General features: G+C 39.4%; 1 protein-coding gene across 1 annotated transcript; it reads right to left on the bottom strand.

The window, feature by feature from the left end:
• Positions 1-1,044: 1,044 nt before the first annotated feature.
• Positions 1,045-24,167, bottom strand: ift81 (intraflagellar transport 81 homolog). Its single transcript, XM_084729150.1, has 18 exons — positions 23,906-24,167; positions 23,648-23,751; positions 22,824-23,004; positions 22,640-22,729; positions 22,385-22,450; positions 21,987-22,097; positions 19,827-19,911; positions 19,094-19,257; positions 18,914-19,009; positions 15,866-16,012; positions 9,084-9,233; positions 7,961-8,089; positions 5,671-5,760; positions 4,424-4,510; positions 4,226-4,297; positions 3,137-3,222; positions 2,824-2,869; positions 1,045-1,901 (listed from the first exon to the last, which is right to left on the bottom strand). Exons 1-18 carry the CDS (start codon positions 24,047-24,049, stop codon positions 1,719-1,721), a joined length of 2,031 nt encoding a protein of 676 aa, XP_084585276.1. The 5' UTR covers positions 24,050-24,167; the 3' UTR covers positions 1,045-1,718.
• Between the last annotated feature and the right edge of the window lie 1,428 nt (positions 24,168-25,595).

Raw genomic sequence — 25,595 nt, 5'->3', positions numbered from 1 at the left:
GGCCCCAAGAAGCACAAGGTGCTGTAACAATAATAACATGGCATTGCCCAGTTGGGCATCAAGCTGCCTTCTACAATGCACATCTGATCCGTTTGGCACAAGAGCCACTAACATTGGCTGTCAACAGCAGATTAAGTTTCTGTAGGAGGGAGGGCAGGATCCTGAAACATCCACGAAGACATTTGTCGGGAACAACATGAGGCACTCAAACCATATTTTATGAGGACAGAGTTGTGTGCCACATTACTTGCTAAAAAAGTAACCAAACAGCTTCAGCACAGGGATGAGAATTTGTTTTGTGATAAGTCATAAAGGCATAGAGTTTGCACAATTACATGGCTTCTGTATGAACTCCATCCATCTTATTATATAGAACATGATAAATAAACATATTATTTCATACTACTTTTGTTAAAAAAGGGAAAACATAAAGCCCTAAATCAACATCAAAACTGTCACTTGATTTCTATAAATAAATTGTTCTTTCTGTATCCAAGCATTAGTCTTACAACAGATATTCCTGTTAACCCTCTTTTTTGACCAGAAAATTCCAGGAACCAAACTTGACTTTAAGTCGTGTTTCCCAAAGTAGTTTGGAACTTTTAGTCCTAGCAGCTACTTTTCCAAGAAGTATAAGGTTCTTTCAGCCTAAAGTGTTTTTACATGATGTTTTTGATATAAAACGCGGTGAATAGTCAACCAATCAGAAATATTCAGCAATGCAAGCTGCATCCCCAAGGTTCTTGTACTTTTGGAAAGCACTACACCCTGAGCAGGGACTTTTTGGGGGGGTAAAATAATGACCCAGGAACTTCTTTTAGACTCTGGTCCCTGCAGTGGAAACACATCGACTCCCTCAAAAGGCTCTTAGTCCGCAAGGAAAGTTCCTGCCGTGGAAACACGTAACTTGTGTCTCATTCTGTTTACACTGAAATAGGTATAAATCTTTATCATAACTGTTAATATATGGATGGGCAGCTCTCTGTTATTAGATAACAGACAGATGCATTTTAGATAAGTGTTATAATGAAACATGAGTCAAAATGAATATAAAGTAGATTTAATAGAAATACATAGACAACCAAAATATCTACTTATGTATATTTTTAATGTCAAAGGTTATCTTGAAATAAGGATTTATTATAAAAAAATAGTGGATGTTGTGATATAAAATAGATGCAAGCTGAATAATATAACTATTTCATCTGTACTGTCCAAAGCAGTGGAGGTCCCACTGAAGTCCAAAATTGGCAAGACACCCTGTCCAAGGTCATGGTAGTCCCTGCCAAAAATAGTTGACCGCGGCCACATCCCAAGTGCACCACTTTGTCTGCTGTTATCTTTGGACACTTCGATTGAACATGTATTCTTAAAGATGTGGCGAAATGGAGTCTCTGAGGGCCACAGAAAGTGAAAACCCCTGTCCTGCAACACCCCTCGATGAATGTGTTATTTAAATTGTGGATTCTAAACGGATTTCAACACAAAGAAATTACTAATCTGGTTCTGACATAAGATAAACTATCAAGTGAAACTTGAGAGAAATATGAATGCTACTGAACCATGAAACAAAGCTTGTATAAATTCTGAACCTGTTATTTGAATGTACTGTAGCATCCAGTAACAGTTTACATATAACTATATTCTATTCTACAGAAAGGTATAGAATATGAAGTTGTGTACTGTGGGTGACTTGCAGATCCTGCCTAGATGTGTCCTCACAGCACCAGCATATCCTTTCCTCCTTCTTGGATGACCTGACCAATAGATGCCTGGCTCTGAGCTCTTATGAAGCACTGCTTCTTGCACTCCATCAGCTGCTCCAGGTCACGCCACATCTTCATCTGCTCCATGTTGGTGCCATGGCTCTCCCTCACCATCTTTTGCTTCTCACGTAACTTCTGGAGTCCACAAAGGAAAAGTGGAATTAGGAAGAAAAAACGTGAAACAGCGCTTGTCTGTAGAATATGATTCTGGTTACTGTTTACAGCCAGGCTGATTGTATTAAGGGGATAGTTTAAAGTGGGGTTGTATGACGTACTTATTCATAGTCAGTGACACACCCCCAGTTTGTACAAGCAGATAGGATTACCAGCAGGGAGGCTAAATAATGTGATGCTATAGACAGGGTCAGCAGCAAAATGTGTTTTAGCCACCTAAATAAAATCAATATCAGTTTAAGTGTATGCTATGTTTATAATATTTTCAGTGCTTCATCTTACTGTCAGACACTCTTTTCCAATGGGAAGCTGCTGTTACATAAGCCAAATATTGCTCTCTACAAAGCCACCAAACAGTAATTTTATATTGCAGGCCACAGAAGTTGCTGGTCTATCACTGACTGGATCATTTAGGTATTTTATGTCATTTTGTGACTTTTTTGTTAACGGTTAATTCAGATTCACTGAAGTCAGACTGTCTGACAGAAGGGTGAAGTGCTGAAAATATTCTAAAATATTTAGGGCCTTTTTTTAAGTGGCTGAAATATGTTTTGTTGCTGACCCACATCAGCACATTGCTCAGCTTCCTACACGGGTACTCCTGCTGCTTCTCCAAACTGGTGGTGTGCCAACCACCATCTACTGTAGGTAATACACTGATTATGGATAAGTACTTCATACAACCCCACTTCAAATAATCCGAACTACTCCTTTAAGAGGCCAAAACTTTTAGCAAAAAACATATACTACAACATTACTATTAGCTTCCATTAAGTCTCCTTTTCCACCATGTCTGTGCTCAGGCCATTTTCTTGACGGAATAAAGGAATATTTCCAAGTCTTGACCCATGGCTAGGTCAGTTCTTGGACACGCTTTTCTCACCTTTCCAAGTAACTCCTGTTCTGAGATGTTCCTCATGTACACTTCCCTACAAAAGAAGCATAGGGACATAATTCAAATGCAAGGCATTGCATTTTCATATGTTGCTCTCACCCAGTGTTCTTAAATAAAGGTGTGGTGCATCAGCACATCTTGATATCACGAGGTATGGTAATGAGTTTCTAACAGCTCACTGTGCTGTATGAGAGAATGAAATGACAGCAGCTAAACTGACTGTGTTGTAAAAAGAGCCTCCCGAAGTAAAAAGGGTTATTTGTCTTGCGAGCAGCTGGCTGGCCTGGCTCAGCACGCTCACCTGATGGCCTTCTTCCTCTCTTGTGGATCAGAGGACACGTAGGCCTTCATCTCTTCAGCCGCCCGCTGTATTTGCATCTCAACGATCTGTGGAGGACAGAGATGGAGAGGTTGAGATTATTGTCACAGTGGGTGTTTGGGGGCAGGTAATATGCAAAATGCTGCAACATTTTGTCCACTCCTGCAGCAACCCTGTGGGTAGCACATCAGAGTTCAGAGAATCAATTCTCATTTTACCATATTTGGCTTGTAAAACAGTGATAGTAATGGGTAATACACCCACTGTGGCTAATGGCTGAAATGTTTTGATTTTTTCTACTTTCTAGGGATAGTTCGGATGATTTCAAGTGGGGTAGTATGAGGTACTTATCCATAGTCAGTGTATTACCTACAGCAGATGTTGGTCAGCACACTCCCAGTTTTGAGAAGCAGGGATAAGCACCAGCATGAAAGCTCTGCAATGAACTGTTGTCGACAGGGTCAGCAGCAAAACATATTTCAGCCACCTAAAAAAAATCCATTTCAGTTTAAGTGTATACTATATTTAGAATATTTTCACTGCCTTACGTTGTGTGAGACAGCCTTTTCCAACCAGAAATTGGCATTATATAAGCCGAATATTGCTCTCTCCAAAGCCACCAGACTTCTGATTTACTGAGGTCGCATAATAATAGACAAAAACTAACTGATCGAATCAGTGGTAGACCTGCAAGTGCTGTCATATGTGAGATAAAAATGACTGATTTCTCCAATGGAGTCTGTTTGCATTTGAGAAAGCGATATCTGTTGTGTATAACAGCAGTTTCCCATTGGAAAAGGACATCTGGTGGCAAAGTAAAGCAGTGAATATATTCTAAATACAGTATACACTTAAAATGATATTGTGTTTTTTTTAGGTAGGGCTAAAACATCTGTCCACAGCAGTTGCTGAGCTTCCCACACTGGTTCCCCTGCTACCTCTCCAAAGTGGGGGCGTCAGACCCCCATTTACTGTACATCATATCTGACTATGGATAAGTATCTTAAACAAACCCACTTCAAATCCTCTGAACTCTCATTTTAAGCTACTACCATTTTAAAAAATACTTGCCTGTGACATGGAGTTGATATAATGATATCGGTTTTCCTCCTGTGCAGTCTCCTCTCTCAATGCTTTCACGTCCTGTGAATGAAAAAAAGGAACAAAGATATACTGTATGTCATGTCAAAGGCATAAAATATTACAGAAGATTACACACATATAAATATATTTAAATTGTTGAATATATTCTATCTATAATAACTATACCTGCTCCAGTTTAGATCTGTTGCTCTCCAGACCAGCAGTACAACTTTCATATTGCGCCTTCTTTTCCTCATATTCCTGGCTCAGCTCCTGGTAAGACAGGAATCCAAACAGTCATACACAGGAACTGAGTGACAAATGGTTTAATATACTCTATGAGAATCAAGATAAATACATTGAATGCACCGTTTTTAACCCTCTTGTTGCACTCTCTACGCTGTTTCACATCAACATAACATCACAGCTGGCATTTGAGCAGTTTAATTTACTAACTTTACAACAGGCTCTTACAAAGTCTATTTATGTCTTCCTGTTGCAGCTCTTCATTAGCAGACATTACCCAGTAAGATGGAAGAGTGGTTCTGGGAACACGTGTAGGAAAATTTAATCCTCCGCTTTAGCTCAGCGATGTGGGGGGCTTTCCCATTGTGCATTTTATTTATGGACTATGTAAATTATTCTTAATGGACCCTGTCCATGATAATACACAAAGACAATACAAGTTCACTCTTGCTGCCTTAAAGGCACACAGTAAAGATTCTGCATTTGTTTTGAAATTTAGCACAGATTCATAGCTTATTATGTTTTTCTTATGAAAATTCATGTTTTTGTGTTGGTTTTACTGGGAAAAATCTGTGAGAAGAGAGAGCTGTACTTTACACTGGCACACAATCCTATAGCATATAGCATTTCAGAGTATGAATAAATCATATCCCCTTATATCAGATTTGTTGATTCTAATTTTCTAATTTAGTTATTTTTATTACTGATTAATCTGTCAATCATTTTCTCAAATGATTGATGAGTAGTTTGGTCCATAAATGTCAGAAAATGGAACAAAAATGTTGATCAGTGTTTCTCAAAACCCAAGGTCATGTCCTCCACCCAAAGATATTTAGTTTACTGTCACAGTGGACTAAAGAATATATAACAAATATTCATATTTGAGAAGCTCCAATCGGAATTTAGACATGTGCCTCAAAACGACTGATTGATCACAAAAATAGTTTCCGATTCAGTTAATAGTTGACAGCTAATTAGGTAATTGACTGATCATTGCAGCTCTAAGTGATTAATAGACTCTGTTGCCCCCCATCAGAATGACACAAAGTCTGTATCAACTTTTTGCCTGTATTCTTTTACTCCTGGGTTGTGTTTGAAAAAGCAATGACAAATTTTCTTTACAAATGTTAACAGATATGGTGTGAGGATTCTTTGAATAGAGGTGTTATAATGCAGGCAAGTCTCACCTGACACTGCTGTCTCAGTGACCTCAGTTCTTTTATAATTGGTGCTAGAGCTGATTTCTTCTCCACTATCATAGAGTTTAATTTCTTCACCTGTAAAACAAGCCAAAAGCAGACACTGCGTTAAAACAGGAAAAACAACTAATTAAATTTTACAATAAACACAATGTAAATTGAAAGGAAGCAGTATTTCATGCAGACATTTGCAACTTCATACACATCTAAAGTTTGCAGGGATAACAGCAGGTGACTGCAACTAATGATTTACTGACACAATAAAGTTTGGCAGCATTATGAACCTGACAAATCTGATCAACATTTTTCAGTAGAGGACTGTTACAAGTGTCTATAGCCACAGTACCAGTTATACAGCAGTATTCAGGAACAGTTTGTTAAGTATTCATTAAAAGATTGTAGATTTAAACTTTACGGCTTTGCAGTGCATTTCCAAGTTCCAGCGTAAAGGTCTACTTTCAGGTTGGAGCCTGGGATGTTTGACTCCATCATTAGGAGTGTTCTGCAGTTTGCCAAATGTACGTACAAGCTGCCAAAGTGATCAACAAAGTCGCTCCAGCTTGGAGTGTAGCCTAATCAGTTGCTACTGCTTCCCACTGGGCCTTGACACAAATGGATGACAGGGTGATAAATAAGGCAGAAGCTGTGAGCTATGCTGGGATAATGTTAAGCATTTACCTTGTATTTGGTTATTGCTCATAACAATCGAGAACAATGCAAACAGGCAGAGGAGATATCAAAAAAATATGAATCAAACTTTTAAGTTTAATTAAATGCAGTGCACACCCACATTTTTTTTTTCACTTTTGCTAATTAGACAAGTTCGGTGAGGCTGTGTTGGGAATTACATGAGGTCACCAAACACCATGTGCTCACAGGCCGTTTTCACAGCAGACATTTTCACTTGTCATAGCAGGAAAGGGACAGGTGTTATTAATAACAGTAACGATGGCTTTGTTCCATTCAAGTGTCCCAGGGAGCCATGACGGTGTGACATTGAGCCAGCATGCACAATAGGCCTTTTTCACAGCAGCCATTTTGACATGAAATAGTGGGGTAAACACAGGTATTTCTAATAATACTAATTAACACTGCAGTCCATTCAGGTCAAACAGAGTCAGGGCTCAGTGCTATTGTGCGTGCCAGCTCACTGGAAAGGCCATGTTACACTAAATGGAATGGGAAACACCTGTGTTTACTTTTCTATTGCATATCAATACGGCTGCCATGAAAAAGGTCTATACCAGTTCCCTGAAAACAAAGCAGCTACATGGAATTCAGCCATCTTTCATTTAATGAGCGATACCTGTTTTTCCTGCGATGACATGACAAAACATTTTCTGTGGAAAAGCCCTGTGAGAATGATGATGGTGTAAGTCCTGACAGAGTGAGGGAGACAGCACTCAAACAGAGTCTGTGCAGGCCCATACACATCTGAGGGGGAGTTCAGTCTAATTAGCTAAGTGAAAACACTGTGTAGGTGTGCCATGGCCGTGTGGAGGCTTTAAAGGGAAAATTCAGCACTTTTAATGTGGTTGTCAAGTCAGTGTTGATGGTAAATATAGTCAATTGAAGTAATAAATTCCTCTGTGCTTGCTATATTATCTGAGAAAGCTGAGTTCTCCTGCGGCAAAATCAGTTCCTGCATCCAGTGATGTCACAGTGATGTAGTTAGTGTTAAGGAAGAACTACAGGTTATTTCAGCTTGGATTTCTAGTCCTCTCCTCTGGGTAGCCAGAGGATGTGCTAGGAGGGTGTTTTTGCCATGTAATGCTGTGTTCTGGCCAGCAAACTAACATCTAAAGGCTAGGATAGTGATACACGGCTTCATGCACGTGGGTGTCAGAAGCCTGTATGCAGTGCATCCTGGTACATGTAGGCGCTGCAAGGCTCTGTGAGCTGGAGAACTCAGCTTTGTCTTTCAGTACAGCAGCACTGAGAAATTTATTGCTTCAGTTGACTACATTAACCATCAACACTGGCTGGACATCCACATAAAGAAGTGATGAATTTTATCCACAAGACATTTTATGGTCAAACAAAGCACTGATGCTGTTTGCCTTTACTACAGTTAATTCTTCTCAGTAAAAGTCACAATTACCATTTCATAAGTCTTTGACTGCCCAATTGATGTTATTATTTGTCTCACATTCCTTAAAATAAAGCTTTCTTCAAAAAGCCAAAATTAATGTAATTTAAAATGATGTTTTTGAGATTTTTTTTCATACTGGTGGTGCAGCAACATGAATGCTTCCCAATGCCCCCTTGGTAAAGTTACCATTTCAGACATGTCATCCAGTGTACGGCCCTTCTTCTCATCCAGCTCGCTCTTGATGGCTGACACCCTCTCCAGCTCCTCCTGAGTGTTACTGTAGCCAGAGATGCCCTTCTCAGCCTCCACAGTTTGCTTGAAAAAACAATCACAGACACTCATTGTAATTCATCTGTGCAAAACTCAAATTCAGCAATGAAATCAAATGGTCAAATATGCTTAAAAAAAATAGTATAGAGGAGTCATCCCAAATGTCTAAATCAATATGAACCATCAGTCAGTGTGCTCTCAACGACTTCACAATTTGAGGGCATTGCTTTTTGAAAATGATTTTAAACATAAAACAAGATACTACTTTGTTCCACATAAAACTGATTCACAACACAAAGTTCTTGCAATACAAGTAACACTAGGACAGCACATTTCAGTTGCAGTAACAGAGCTACCCACGCATCACATCAGTCATTTGACTCCCTGTCCAATAAAAAAGTGCTAGAATGCATGAAGAACTATCCAGCTGAAAAAATCTGCCTCACACATGAAGAGAGGAGCAGACACATCGCCAGCTAGACATGTGATCAGAAGGAAAACTTTCATTGCCTTAACAAATCCCCGTGTGGGATGCAGACAGAGGGGGAGCAGCAGATGCAGCCGTCAGAAATAGCAGCTCAGCCTGCGTCAGACAGCCTATCAACAAGTCAGGTGCTGGAACCGCACAGCGGTGTGAAGCCATTTCCAGGAAGCTTCTACCACTTCACTGTTAACGTAAAGTGCGTGAATGGGGAGATCAAGTGAAAACAACACATTTGGAATGGCAGCAGGGAGGCGGGTGGGTGGGGTACAGTATGAATGCTAAGGGGCAGAGAGGGCAATAAGAGCAGTTGGGAGGATTTCTGTGGTCTGCATAGAATATGTAACATTTAAAGTGATGATTACTCATGCTACCTTCAAAGAGTACTACTCAGGTGCTCTTGTACTGCTTGTCCTGTAGCATCCCAAAGGATTTCAAAATACTTCATGTAAAAGCATCAGGTAGATCCTATTCTGTCCTTTGTTTTGCTGTAGATATTTGTTTTGTCTGCTTTTCAAACAGGAAATTTAAAAACAGGAGTTAGTATATAAGAGTTACCAGTTTCTGTTGGACAGTCTCATGTCCCTGTCTGAGAATTTCCTCTGTTCGTTGCAGGACTCCATATTCTGCTTTCAGCTCAGCAATTTCCTGACGTTTCTTCTTGTATACGGTTCCCTTGCTGCGCAACTTCGCCACCAAACGTTTCAGCTTTGAAGAACAAAGACACAGAATTCAACATTAAGTTCAAATTTAAAGACACTTGATATTCATTTTAAGAAAAGTAAAAAAGAACCAGGGTGAAGGATTTAGTAGCTTCGACCGGTGAGGCTGTAGACTGCAATCAGCTGAACACTCCTCACTTCGCCCTCCCCTCCCAAGTGTGTAGGTGAAACTACAATGCCACAATAGTTGCAAAAACACAGACAAGGCCCTCTTAAGAGCCAGTGTTTGGTTTGTCCACTCTGGGATACTGTAGAATTGTGGCAATGCAACATAGCGGCCCGCACCCTCCACAGTATAAAGGGCTCATTCTAAGATAATGAAAACACAAGGATTCTTATTTTCAGGTGACTATACACTAATATAAACTTAACTATGAATATTATATTCCATTTCTGCCATATGCTGCCAATAAAATCCCCCTAAATATTACACACTGGACCTTTAATAACACTTTAAGATTAAATTTTGTAGTTTCTTTGCTACACTGACATTTAAAAATGCCTTAAATCCTTAAAACTCAAATGTTGAACTGTTACTTTTGTAAACTTTTGGTTATGGAGAATTATTAGCATTTATTTGAAGTTGAGTGTCTGGCTACCTGACCCTTTTCGATCTATGCTAAAATGACAGTTGAGCAAGCTTGAGTAAACTTTCAGTAAACTTTCTCCTTTCCTGTTTTTTGTACTTAAATATGCTTGATGCTAGGCTCATCTATGCTGAAAAGGAAACCAAATATTAAGATGGTTAAAATATGTTGCTGGGGGATCTGTTAAAGAAAAATATATTCAACACCATTAATCAGATAATTTTGGCAAAACGCTAGCTAACTAGCTAGCTAGTCTACATCAATCATGAGCTAGGTAGCTAGTTATTATATTGCCAACATTAGCAAACTAAACATTCATTCATTCATTTTCTCTAAGGGTCGCAGGGCTGCTGGAGACTATCCCAGCTGACATCGGGCGAGAGGCAGGGTACACAACGACAAGTCGCCAGTTCATCGCAGGGCTGACACATAGACAGACAACCACTCACACTACCTACGGGCAATTTAGAGTCACCAATTCACCTAGCATGCATGTCTTTGGACTGTGGGAGGAAGCCGGAGAAGACACGGGGAGAACATGCAAACTCCGCACAGAAGGGCCCTGCCCCAGCCGGGGAGCTGGGGGATCGAACTCAGGACCTTCTTGCTGTGAGGCGGCAGTGCTAACCACTGCACCACCGTGCTGCCCCAAACTAAACATATGATTGTATATGTTGAAAGAGGTACAAAGTTTGCTTAACTGTTATTGGAGCACAGAGCAAAAAGGGGTGGGACTTAGAAAGTCAATTATCTGTAAGTTCATCAATACATGTGAACCCCACATACATGATCCATTATTATCCTAAATATATTGATTACAACAGCTTTAAAGCAAATGTGGACATATATTTTAACATAATATTGGCTCAGGGAAACCAATTTTCATGCACCTGCTACAAGCAAATGTATGCTTGTTTGGGAAATACAATAAAAGCCAAAAATACTTCTTTCTATTTGACGACATGGTGTCCAGCACAGCTGAGATGCTATGAAAGGCCACAGGAGAAGACAATGGGGTGAGCCAGGGGAGGGAAGGGATTAGCGAGCAGCAGTGACTCGAGGCTGTGCCATGATCTGAAACAGCCACTCGATCCTTTCAGACTCACAGCCAGCTATGCACAGCAAACAGCTTCATCTGGCAGAAGAACTGCTTTTAGTCGTTCTTCAGTCACTCACGCACCCTGAGTGTCTGCCGGGACACAATGAAACTCCTCCACAATGAAGAGCAGCTATAAATGAACATGGACACGGGAGAACAGCCCCAGAAATCACAGAATGTGCTTCATGTCCTTTGGGGATCCACTGAGCTTGATGTGTGTGAGTGAGTGAGTGTGTACATTTATTCTTTGTGTATTTTGGGACATCAAGGGCAGACATGGCTGAGAGAGGAATTAGCACAGCAGAATAATATTGCATAGTGTTCCTGACAGCATGTCCCCAAAACAACTGCCGGTAAACTGGCCGACAGCACAGTCATAACACCGTCACTTGTCTCAGACATACAGTACATTCACACCAACACACACTTGCATACATACAGTCAACAGAAACGTGAATGGTGCAGCAGATACTCCAAATAACTCTGTGTAGAACACACTGTACAGTAGCAGAGTATCTGTAAAGGGATAGTTTGAAGTGTTTGAAGTGGGTTTGCGTGAGGTACTTATCCATAGTCAGTGTAATGCCTACAGTAGATGGCAGCCGACACACCCCCAGTTTGGAGAAGCAGGAACACCAGCACGAAAACTATATAATGTACTGCTGTGGAGAGGATCAGCGGCAGCAAAATGAAAAAATCACTGTCAGTTTAAGAGCACGCTATATGTGGAATATTTTCACTGCACTATCTTGCTGTCAAACAGGCTTTTCCACTGGGAAACCACAGGTATATAAGCCAAATATCACTGTCTTCAAAGCAACCAGACTCCATTGGCAAAAACAGTAATTTCACCCAGCAGAAGACTGCTGGACTACCGCTCCCTCGATTGGTTAGTTACTTGTAACGTGTTATTGTATTGCAAACAAACTAACTGACAGAGGCAGCAGTAGACCACCAACTCCTGTGTTCTGCTTTGGAGAGAATAATATGCAGTTTGCATTGGAAAAGAAAAGTAAAGTAAAGTAAAGTAAAGCTGTGGAAATATTCTAAATATAGTGTACACTCAAACTGATATTGATTGTTTTAGGTGGCTAAAATTAGTTTTGATGCTGATCCCGTCCATAGCAGTTAGCTTAGCTTCCTACAGCTGCTCTGTCTCCACACTGTGAGTTGATCTGAACGAGTTTTTGAAAAAAAAAAAAAAATCTAATTGCCATCATTTTGACTGATACTGCAATTGCAATATGATATGCAATATTGGAGGGAATGATAAGTTTTACATCATTATTTTCATTTTCATTGAAAACCATATTAAAACAATTATGGTGTGATATTTGTGGCAATTTGTAATTTGCAGTAGGCCATATTGTGATTTTGATAAAACTTCAAGTGAAGTTTTATCAAAGTAAGCCCTAACTGGGGTTGTTCCGACCGCCACCTACTGTAATACATTGACTATGACTTTGAATAAGTACCTCTTACAACCCCACTTAAAAAACCTGAACCTTTCCTTTAAAAATAAAACATAGATTAATCCAATATTTCAAGAAAAAGTGAACAGGTTTCTCAGATCTTTGATGGTGTCCTGAGTGCGGTGAAACTAAATTTAACCAGTGTGATGAGGCTGCTTGATAAAGTGGTTTCATGTTACTGGCCAACCAATGACGAGCAGATGTAGTCATCCCTCTCACAGAGACCCTGCAGTTGGTGGGTGGCATGTGATGACACATAACCAGCAGAATGGAAAATACCTCTGATAAAGTGATCATCTCCACCGTGGCCGATGGCCCAAAACTACGGAGGAGTCTGATAAGCTGTGTTCAACAAAACATTTTCCATTAACTTCATTCATGTACTGTCTCAAGGGCCCTCTTTGTCTCTACAAGCAGCTCCTTCTCATCGTTTCGGTCAGACTTAAAGGTATGTCAGTCAGTCTCAAATTAACTGTTATATATTGGTATAACTGATGTCCAACATCGACAGTTGTTGGACATGTGGGCTTCTGTCTAGTCAGTAAGTTTTTTTTGACATCTCGTATGATTTCTTCCTGTCACATCAAGAGGATTTTGCTACTTCTCCTCCACTGCATTGCTCAGATGATTGCTTTCTCTTCCCTGCCTGAAACGTATAAACACTTTAGAAGTAATTTTTCCACCAATATTTCACTCCGATCATCACTCGCCAAGACTCGGTGAAAGCATTAGTTTTATTTCTGCTGAGAAAAAACATCACCTTTTTTCTTACTTTTGTGTTATGCAATAACCTATTTATTATACAGTCTATGGGCATAACCCAGATAATTTCTCAGAAAATCTGACCAATTTGTAAAAACCATAAAATGCATTGCCAAGGCCAAAACCAGTGGTGTCAAACTAATTTTAGTTCATGAGCCACATACAGCCCAATTTGATCTTAACTGGGCCAAACCAGTAAACGCCTAAACACCAAACAGCAACTTTTTCCCTATTTAGTGTAAAGAAGTACAAGTACATTCTGAAAACAATCACAATTAAAAAAAACATCCATTTACAAAACAGATGATCAACGACCTGAGATTTATTAAGAAAAATAAGCTTAATTTCATGTCGAGTTTTTCAACATTCAATCAGTCTACGGTCATTACATGTGCATTACAATATACAGATCACATTGGATCTACAGATACACCAAATATTTATGTATTTTGGAACTGATTTAAATATATAGTATTTTACTTCTTTATGATTTGAATAACCTGTCAATATCTAGAAATTCTTTTAATTTTCCATACATTTCCACTCCTGTGTTGTTGCTGGCAGCAAAACGCCAACAAAAGTGTAAGATAATGAGGAGAAGGTTAAAGGGTACTATTCATCTGTCTAGATAATTTGGATATGAGTTGCAATGTTTTGGAGATATCAGTCGTAAAGATGTCTGCCTTCTCTCCAGTATAATGGAACTAAATGGCACTCAAAATGCCAAAAAACATACATCTGAAACATGCAACAGCAGCGTCTTTCTCCAGAAATCATCATTGGTTGCTCAAGATAATCCACAGACCTTATTATGAGCAGTTTCATGTAGGAACTATTTTCCTTCTACAGTACAATCTACTGGAACCATGTTCTTTCTACTAGAAACAAAGTAGTTCCAACACAAAGCTGCTCACAACAAGGTCTGTGGATTATCTTGAGTAACCTGATCATAATTACTCAAAAGAGACACTGGTGTTGAATTTAGTTTAAATGTATTTTTTGGTGCTTTGAGCCAACTGCAATCTAGTCCCATTATATTTTTGACACACAGGTAAATCACACCAAAACAGTTTAGATGGATAAACAGCACTACAGGTAGGAGGAAAAATATGTATTTCTGATCTTGGAGTGAGCTGTCCCTTTAATTTATCCCTTGCTTTACAAACAATTTACAAATCAGAGGTTTTGGCAGTGGCTTAGCATAAATATTGTTTCATGATAGAAGTCTGATATTTTATACACTTTGCAAAGTCATCTAGTCATCCAGGAGGCCAGATTGGACCTTTTGATGGGCTGCTTCTGGCCCACGGGGCAGACACCACTGCCATAAATGGTTGTCCGTACTCTGTGAAGATTGGTCTCGCTTGTCTTAAGTAATTATCCCAATTAATCAAAGTATAGGGCGGGAGTAGTTCAGTAGGACTTGGCTTGGGAAGTCCAGCACAGACCAATCAGCACAGAGAGTGGACTGACTACTCTAAGATTTCTGCATTGATGCATGAATATGCATGTAAATAACAGAGTGAAAACATGTAATTTGCCCAAGAGGGATTAATAAAGTATGCCCCTGCCTCTTTTTTTCTTCTCTGGCAATAATGTATTGATGTTAAAATGCTAAATTTAGCATCGTAAAATTCTGTGATCGAGATTTCCCGTTCTACCCCACACAGGCAGGTCAGAGGTCAGGGTCAGCATCGGCGCGACCTCCCTGGAACAGAACGCACAAGAACTGTCCTCAGGGACTGACGACAGCCTCACAGGACAAAGGGGAGAGCAGGGGAAGGGCTGTTGCAATTTGAGAAACGCTGCGACTGTTTTGCCTCAGCAGAGAGGCCGGTTCTCACCTCACAGATATCAATGTGCGTCAAACACCAGGCTATAAAAATTCTCATCCACACAGTGCATACGGTCACAGCACAACCCCCATCTGTCAGTGTCCCTCTGCTGATACAGAGCTGTTTATAGTTGACTCTTTAATGTAAGTGTAATGTATGCAAAGGCTAAAGAAGATGTGATTGCTCAAGGCTTTTCTAAGTGCAACAACATTCATTTTTTTTCTCCCTGTCAATAGTTCAGTTGCATTCGTCAACGTGACAGCTCAGAGTAGTCCATGCCATGTGTCTGAAAGGGGGAGTACATCCTCGTCATTGGGATATAAATAAAGACAAAGGTTTTATGCCCAAGTCTGTTTAATATGTCCGGCTGACTTGAATTAGGAGATTGATTACACTAAAGATCAGGGAAATAGCCAACTTTCAGGCACTTTGTCCTGTACAGTTCCTCGTTCTGGATATTCTCGGCTGCGTTCTATTTATGGCTCTGCATGGGAATGTGGGGGAGAGTAAGGAAAAGGGATAAGTAACATTAGACAGTGAGCCCCTCCGTGTTTGGATAAGAACAGAAATAGCCTCTTGTGTTTTCTGCAGTTTGCAGATCTACCAGTGCACACGTAGATAAAGCTGCACTTTCTGTAGGTGATGTTAGCAGCCACCTCCAACACAAGAGAGAATCAGGCAGAAAATGTTTCTTTTTTCAGCTACTGGTGGTAAAATTCTTCTCAGAAACACACAGAGACAGAGACATCTTGTGTGTCCAGCTAATAAGATCAACACAGCTATGAAGAAGTTTACAGATGATACACATTTTTTTTCAGAGATTGCATTGCTTTGTGACAGTGAAAGCATCTCCAACAGTGTACCTCATCACCCCGGATGACCTCTTCCCCATCTGAGGCTTGTGCCTGGCTGCTCCTCTGCCTCAGCTCCTTCTCTGCTGCAGCCAGCTCCTCCCTCGCTTCCTGAAGCTCCTCTGCCTTCGACTCCTTCCTTCGAATGATGATGGAGGCCTGCAAGAGTCACGTTACATTAGATATACAAACATGACAAACGAGTTTCCGTTGGTTGATTGTTAACCCGTGGGACAGTGAATGCAACTGAGCAACGGGGATATTATTAGGGAATGAGCCAGGCAAGAAAATATCTATTTGTTTGAGCTTCACTGTGCAGAGTTTAACAGTAGACGGTTATTTTTTAATCACATTCTTCTGGTGAAGGGAGATCTGTGATCACCTAAAATCTGATTTTCACACTTTGTGACATCACAATTAATTTGGGAGACAGCTGTGGTCCAATATGCAACTTGCACAAGAGTGATGTGAAAACTTGAAGCCTCCAGTGCATGTGGGACTGGACTGGACAACAAGACAAGAAATAAGGGTGGTAATTTTGATTGATGTTAATTTCTAGTGTTCTACTTTGATCATTGATTGCTTATGAAGACTTTTATTTAACCAGACTCAGCAGATGGTTTGTTACACAGAACCATCTGGGAAGTCGTCCTTAGGAACTGTTTGGAAAAGGGCAGGCACTTTCAAAGCCTTCAGTGCTGTTCTTAGCTCTTCTTTCACTAAATAAATTCTCTCCAGTTCTGATATAACTGATGCGATCACAGTATCTACGCTAACCTTGTAACCAAGTTGCTTCCATGGATGCTTCTTATTGTTGTCACACCTAAAAATCACATCAGTAGCTGCCAGTAGTGCCTGCTAGGACACTGACTGGTTGCACCACTTTTGGTGCAGACACAAACGGATAACTTGAATCCTGGCAAGATGGATTCTTGAGTGATCTAGTGACCTTGCGAATCCAGCTGCCTTGCAAGGTAAACTTTTAATATCTTCAAACCTAAAAATACAGACATTACTCAGAGGTAATTCCTTCAGACAAAATCCTCTCAAATTGGTGGTCTCTGGGCTTAATATATATCTATTGTAGGGGTCCTTAACATGAAAAACTTTTGGAAACCCCTGTATTAAAACATGTCTCGGTGTGAGATTTAAAATTTCTACTCTAGCAAAGAGATGATTGCAGTGATTTTCTGTGGTACAAAGAAGATTTTGCGACTTCTGTGAACCAAATGTTCCATGTAGGTAGCCCTCAATGGACACCAAGTTTTATCCCCATATTGCAAACCAACAACACTAAATAAGAATTCCACAAAAATCCTGATTCCTTTGCACCTCTTAGTTCAACATTCTACAAAAACAGCAAACAGTACTTGTCACTGGCTAGCTACCGATATGTCAGCGCTACTGAGGTATGGTCTCACTAAGCCTAGTCAAACTGCTAACCCAATCCTTACAGAAGAACCAGAAATACGAAAGGCAGACTATGAAGAAATAAAACAAAAAGAAAATTTAGGTGTGAATGGAGGCAGAGATTTAAGTGGCCAGAATATGATACATCTAAGGATATAATGTAAATCGGAAACGCTGCCTTCAAGAAACACCACATCACAAGTCACAGGCAAAGTGTTAAGGAAGGCATTTTCTTTTCATGTACACATGGGCCACAAAAAATGTTTGTCATACAGAATCATCTGAGAAGCCGTCCTTAGAAACTGTCTGTATTCACTTTCACTTTCAAAAAACACTTTGAATTAGGGGTGGGAGAAATACTCGATTCTTTGATGCATTGCGACACAGCCGTGGAATATTCTGAACTGATTCATAAAAGTCATGAATCGATTTTCTAAATGTTAATTAACATGACGTTGATGGAGTGAAAAAGGCAGAAGTGAGCTGCGAGGGCGATGCAGCAACCGGACAGTCTACAGCGCTCACACAAGGAGTGAGTGAGTTATCAACAGTTAACAGGGAGAGATAACAGAGAGGCTGCTCTCCACTGCTGGAGACCTAATGATAACCATGGAGCAATCCACCTCCCCCTCATTCTTTATCCTCATACAGTCAGACTGTACGATGCTTTCACATTGATGAATTCATTCATTAATGAAGTTAACTTTTTAAAATAAAAAGGCTGCGGATCATTTAATTGCTGGTTCATTTTCATATTGTATTCCAGGGAAACTGGAGCAAGAGACTGAAAAGTGTGCCTCATTTTCTATTCATTCAGTCAAGAACATATCCTGAATTTAATCAGACAAAAAGATTCCGACCCCTAAATGTAACATGTACATCATGGTATTTCTAAACTGGATTAATTCCTGTGTTGTAGGACGGATGGCTGAGCGTGAGCAGCTGCAGATGGATAATTCAACCAGCAACCCCTGACTTAAACGCTTAAAATACTGATGCATCTTTATCATCGAATCATAGCCCTCTGAATCAGAATCCAATCGAATCCTGAGGTACAAAGAGATTCCCATCCCTACTTGGAACCATCTGTCTATCACATAAGAAGGGCTAATTTCAACCAATCAGATCAACAAACCAAATGACATGGTAGGAGAGCACCAAGGAGGGAACACAACAACTAGCCACAGCCTGAAGTGTGTAGTGAGCATATCATTAAAATGTCATAAAAAGGCACTCTCAGAATACCAAAATCATATTTGATTAAAAATAATAGAAACGATTTAACGAATGACTAATACCACACCTAAAAACCACGCCTGTAACTGCCAGTAGTACCTCGTAAGACGCTGATTGGCTGCACCGCTTTGGGTGGGGACAGAAACAGTAAACCTAAAGCCCGGGAAGATGCATTCTCCCGTGATCTCGCAAATCCAGCTGCTTCCCAAAGTAAGGCCTGTGGGGCTAGTGCTTAAAAACATTAGTGTCTATCCCTGCCAATGGATTCACACTATTCAATTGATCAACAAAATGGCAGTAATACAGCAAGATATGTTACCATGTGCCTGCAAAGGCACGGTCAGCTCCCACAGGGCCTACATCACACAAGAAAAAAAGATGAAAGACATAAAAAAAATTCAATGAAGTCAGCACCTGTTGTCTGTAAAGGGTCAGTTTGTCATCCATGGGGTCATTTCTCATCATCCTCTTCTCAATCAGCTGATTTATCTGAGAATCAACTTCTTTAATCTGTGAACATGAAAATCAGAGAACACATCAGTATTTAGCAGTGTATGGAGGCGTAAGGAGTTCACATCACATCCCAGTCCTTACCTTGTCCACCAGCTCCATGACGTCGGCCTGGCCCATGGCAGGCTCCGACGCTATTTTCTGCAGGTACTGCACTGTGCGCCTCATACCCTCCAGCTCTTTGGGGAGTTTCTCAGAGACCATGTAGGAGTTGATCTTGATCTCTTCTTCAAGCCTCTTCATTAAGCCTGGAACAGACAGAGCCTTTAATTAAGCACTTTGATTAATGTGTTTGAAATCCTATCAGGCTTTCGACAGGAAGAAAAAGCAGAATATCGCTTCTACGCAAACCCACAAAGCATATGAAAAAACACACCACTAATTTGTGAAAACATACTGACATTGAAACTTCTTTTAAAATGTCATTGTTTAAAGACAATTACTTATACTGAATATGAGCTACTTTTTTGGACAAGGGTGGAGATTCACCATTAAAGTCACTATAACTGTGATAATTGATTTAAATGGTGCAGCTCCACCCTTGTCTATACTGCATCAGTCATTTTAGAAACTGCAAATGTGTAAATCTCTCCTCTGGCCGAGGAGCCCAATGCCAGATGAGAACAAAAGGAGACAATTTCAACATCAGATAAGCTCTATCACAGCAACTTCAAAGATCGGTATAATTAGAGGGTCTCAAAAGATGAAAGCCTATTAGCTGAGAGAGCCCCCCGCCCTTAATGCTCCGTGGTGTCCTTGAACTACCCATCCAGCTGTGTCCTGCAGAGGCAACAGCAGGACACACGTGGGTACTCACTCTCTGGATTGGCATCTGCTGCTGCCTGTCGCAGATCCTTCAACTGCTGCTGGGATCTCTGCAGTCTCTGTTCTGCCTGGAACAGCTGAACACACAAAAATGATTGCTAACACAGGTAATGCTGCACCGTTAACATTCATTGATAAGCAGTTTGTTCAACATCAGGGCTGCAACTAACGATTACTTTCATTAGTGGTTAATCTTCTGAATATTTTCTTAATTACTAGATTCATTCTTTGATCTATAAATATCAGAATATAGTGAACAAGCATGTCATGTTTCCCCAGCATTCAAGATTGCATCTTCAAATAGCTTGTTTTGTTCATGTAACTGTCTCAGAGACATGTTTCATTGAGATGCTTATTTCATGTGTTTCTGTCATAAAATCGTGAATATTTGAGTTCATACGGTCATTAAAAATGAATAAAAAAGGTAACATGCAGGATGTAAAAAGGCTAACTTTGACCAAATTTGTCTACAACTGTGTTTCTCAAACTTCTTACAGCATGTACCACCCCAGAAAATACTGAGCTCTCCAAGCACCACCTTAGTGTTTTGCACCATTTTGTCCGAGCAGGTACTATGGATACTTCACTGACGCTTCTTCAATAGCCACTAGCACTGTCATTCACTTCATTTTCAACACAGCTGCTCGAAATATTTTCTCTTCAGAATAGTTCTTGTTTGGAGCCACAATTGCAGGGTTTCTGAAGCATTCATTTTCCGTCTCTTCGTTTAACCTCCACTTACCATCTTGGGATCACACTTAAGCTCATTACGACCAGTAATCACAAGACTATGTGGCAAGCTGATATGGAAACCAAAATAATAGGAAAGAGAAAACTTATTTTAATTTAATTTCAATGAGCTCATATTTTATGTGTTTATTTCATTTTTCAAAATATTTCTGACATCCCCTAGAGGGAGCTTGCTTACCTCCAGTGGTACATGAACCACAGTTTAAAAATCCAGGGTCTAAAATATACCACTTGTGTAACAGCACACATGACAAGAGTTTAGTTAAAGCTACTACTACAAGGTTTTTAACTGGTTACACAACAGTCTCAGTTTATTACTGATATTATTTTTTGTTAATAAATGAGTTCAAATCCGCCTTTTCCAAGTAGGAAATGCTGGAAAAATCAGATCTTTATTATTAGCCTTTGACTTAAAGCCTGTCATTCACACCCTTTATCTTTTTCCGTCTCGACTTCTGTAATGGGCTCTTCACTTGTCTTTGCTCAGGCTGCTCTGGCACGTCTCCAGCTTGTTGAAAATGCTGCAGCCAGGCTATTAACCAGGACCGGCTGTCATTCACACATTAACCCTCTCTAAGTTTCACTGCACTGTTTACCTGGGAAATTCAGGATTGATTTTTAAATTCTTTTAATTATTTAAAAGGTATTTCACGGCCAAGCTCCTGTGTATATTTCCAAACTTCTGACCCCTTATGCTACCAGGCAACCACTTAGGTCAACAGCTCATAATCTGTTGGCTATACTGCGTACAAGGCACAAATCTAAAGGCGACTGCTATTTCGTTGCCGTTGTTGTAGTTTTAAGGGTACAACTATGGAACTATGATTCTGAACCAACATGGCTGTAGAGGAAAGAACCAACATGGTGTGGAAACACACAGGCTTTCAAATAACTGTTCTGTACATGGTCCAATAGGCGCACATGGTATTGTTATTTATGTATAAAGTTCATTGATGTGCTTTTACATGGACAATTTGATACTTTTTAGTAATTTTATTTGATTAAATCACATGTATGCTGTACGTGTTTGAGACTTTTTATCAGCAGACACTTGCTTGAAAGACTTTAAAATGACTGAGAGATATAAATTTGGAACTTTTTATGTCTTTTATTTTCTCATAGCTTTCGCAATGTCTGCTGAAAAAAAGAGTGAGGGAGAAAAAAATCTTTGAAAGACATCTGTCTGATGCATGGCCATATAGTTTATATAATTCTAATAATATTCTAAGAAAAGTTGTAAGTTTGCAGGAGGAATATCTTACAGTGAGAGGTGTTGAAAAGGCTACGACACCTGAGAGACATTTTAATTTTTCCTTTAAGTCCTCCAAAGCACAGCAGACAACTTAATGTTTAACTGCTCTATTATGTCTTAGGAAATTGTCATAAAATGTGAAGCATTTACTTGGTTCTTCTGTTCTTGCTTCTGGTGACTCAGTGACTCCTCTCTCTCCTTCTCCACTCGCAGCTGTCTGGCCTGTTCCAACATCCGTTGATGGTTGGACACTGACTCCACCTAGTGGATCCACAAGTTAATATGACAATGATGTCTTTCACATAGTCAGCAGAAATAACCAAGCACCTCTAACAGAGTCAGGTTTCACCTTTTGGCAGGGCATGTATGTAAGGCTCGTAAAGTCAGCACCTCGTTACTTCACAGCCTTGTTAAGACAGCCTTGCAGCCTGTTAGATCCTTGTCAGCTCTATTAGAGAAGCTGATAATATATGTCTGAGGTCATGTTTTCATTCCTCAGTAAATCCTAAAGCTTTCCAAGCATTTGAAGAGCGAACAGCCAGACTTACCCTCTTCTTCAACCTCTCCACACGTTTGATCAGTTGGTCCTTCTCCTCCTCCATTGCACTAATGTCCTGTTATCGCAGAAAAGATGGCTTATTTTAGTGCATTAAATCATCTAAGCTTTAGAAAGTGAATTATTATATTATTCACTTACTGAAAAACAAATAAAACAAATTCCTGTCCATATGTGCAAAGCTTAGCATCAATAACAATAATAAAAAAAAAACACTGATTGTTAAGATTCACTGAATGTTTTTTACCCTTCTGATTTCTGCTGTGGAGAAGCCTGAAGTCCTCAGCTGCTCACACTCCTTGTGATATGTCTTAAAACCTTCCACCAGCTCTCCATACTGTTAACAGACAACAGTAATTCTTAACCTCTTTCACCTTTTAGCAATTATAAAAACTAGGAAATATAATGTGTAGGTGTTTTATATGAACAACCTGTTGGTAGGTCTCATTGATAACATCATCCTGCAGAAACTCTGCAGGCACCTCCAGTTTGACTAGAAAGCGAGCCAAATAAGCTCTTTTCTTCAGTTCAGGGACCCTCTGCAGCAGCCAGTGGAGGATCGGGTGGACCACTGGCTTGCTGCCAATCACCAAACCTTGTCTGAAGCTGCTCCTGCATAAGAGAAGGAGAGCACAAGATGAAAATATACCTCGGACTAGACATTGTTTATGCCTCACTAGATGAGGTGTGGGTATTTGTCTTCTTAAACTCTGCAGGGACGCCCAAGACTTTACTGTCTTTCAGACGCTGCAGCAGGATTTTGAAGCTAGAGTGAACACACTGGCATCATATGAACATGTGAGATCGATTTATCCCCTCTAAATAAGGCTCCAAAGTTTCCCTCTCCATTCAAGATATCTGAATGAAAATGGGTCTTATGTGTGCCCATTTCATTATAATGAGACTGTTATTTGAAACTTTACCTCTCTGTATAAAATAACCAATAACAGCCATATTCATTCTTGCATATTTACAGAGATTTGCCATTTATTATTTATATTTTTATTTTTACTATTACTATTATTCTAGTTTTCTTCTATTCTACTCTTTAATTGTTCCTTACCCGTGTTTCATTCTCATTGCTGTTGCTGCTATGACACCTAAATTTCCCTCTGGGGATTAATTAGGTTTATCTTATCTTCTGGGACACATATACTGTTATTCTGCTACCCTCCCTTAAAGATCTACAGCCCCCTACAAGAGACTAATATGGGTATGGGAAGATGTTAAATTTTAAGTGAATGTAATTACTTACACATCTGAATGGTTGCCTGGAGGTTTGTATTTCAGCATCCCCAGCAGAGTGCACATCCTTTTAATGGTTTGTTCAGGCATTTCTTCGCGGATATCTATAGCTTGCTAAAGACAAGAGTAGCAGTAAATAGCGTTTGCTCAGATGTATTTATGAATGCTACACACCGGCTGACAAACTAAAACATTTTGCCCTAACACAACTAGGTTACATAATACTAAGTTAACTGTACAATGGTTGGAGCTAACTAGAGTGTCTCACCTTTGGGTCTATTTCAGCCAGAACATCATTTAAAATCTGCAGCAGCTGCATCGGCTCGAGGGAATCAAACGTGATGAGGTTAAAGTTTTTCCTAAACGGGTCTTTGTTTAGTTGTTCAACGATGAATTTGAGCTGTTCGCTCATCTTGAACAATATAAAGCTTGCTAACTGTAAGTTAATGTGTTCCCCTCTTTGCTGGATTAGCCAGCTAACGTTTAGCTAACTAACTTAGCTCTGTGTCGTCGGCTGACAAGCACTCCAAGAAACATTTAGCAAACCTTTAACAGTCTATACGACTTGCTGGTGAGGGTGGAAAATCATTATTTAAAAATGATAGACACGGCTTTCCAACCGGTTTGTTAGTTCGCCTTGTTAGTTCTTCATCTTGTTAGTTAGCGGGATGAAAGGCTACGGCTGGTGTCAACAATCCCATGGAAACCGTAAAGGCGTCGCGAGGTGGTTGCTAACAGGAAGTAGGTGGAAACCCCAGACACACAAATATCTCGCGAGAGTGATCATTTTATCCCAAACCATGGTTTTTCACTAATCCCAGCCAAGCGTTTTCTGTCCTTAAATTTAAACATATCTTAACCACAGCGTTGTCACAGTTCAAAATATAATTTACTTGCACAACGAGCACGACGAACAAAAACATACAAATCTCGCGATAGTTTTGAAAATAAAGGATTTCTACGTAAACAAGAGTGTCTTTCATAAATGTATTATGTCTTATTTATCATTACTAAATATACATGAATTGCTATGTCGCTCAATTGCACAAACAGACGAGTACAAGTTCGATGAAAACTCAACTGTAATCTGAAGCCTTTTTTTTTTTTTTTTTTTTTTGCATTTAAAGTGTTTTTTATCCGAGGATTTTATGAATAAAGTCAAATTCAATAACAGCACCTTAAAACAGATGCTTAACAGGGTCTGAAAAAACTCTCATGATTAACCTGGTATTGGTACTCTTGATTAGACTGTATAAATAAATAAATAAATAAATAAATAAATAAATAAATAAATATTAAAAAAAAAAAAGATAAGAAAAGAAAAGAAAAAACAGTATTAAACAAATCCGGAATCCCCTTATAAAGAGCAGCATTCCAATGAATGACCGACAAATCACAGTAATAAATTTGAAGCGGTTTCATTTAAAATTTCACATTGAATATATCCTATAAAGCGCATGGAAAGGTTTAAACCGAATATTGCTTATTCTTGTGATTCCTGTAGTTCAAACAAAGACACAATCTTGCTCTACTTTATAATAGTGATATTTTAATTCATTTTGAAAATAGGACATGATAACACGAAGATGTTAGCTTTTTGATACAATTGTTTATTTTATTTTATTTTATTTTTGGGGAGTGCAAATTCAACCTACATAAAATGAAATGGATCAAACATGATAAATAACATTGCCTTATGTCCAATTCATATTAACTTCGCTAATTCATTTCACTTGTGAAGCTGCAAAATGGAAAGCAACAAATACCCAAACAATATTTAAAACATGAAATTACAGGCTAATGTTTCTCATTTTTTTAATCCAGCTCCATTTATTTATGTATGTATTTATTTATATGGTATTATTTATAATAATTAGCATGTTTATTTGAAATGGAGATAAAGATAGTATTTATTTATGTATTTTTAATTTATTATGTGTAATAACTATTATTATGTT

The sequence above is a fragment of the Lutjanus erythropterus genome, chromosome 10 (assembly GCF_056507025.1).
Source record: "Lutjanus erythropterus isolate fLutEry1 chromosome 10, fLutEry1.hap2, whole genome shotgun sequence".
NCBI lineage: Eukaryota > Metazoa > Chordata > Actinopteri > Lutjaniformes > Lutjanidae > Lutjanus > Lutjanus erythropterus.
The sequence above is the reverse complement of the archived record's forward strand: the minus strand, read 5'-3'. Positions and strand labels throughout refer to the sequence as shown.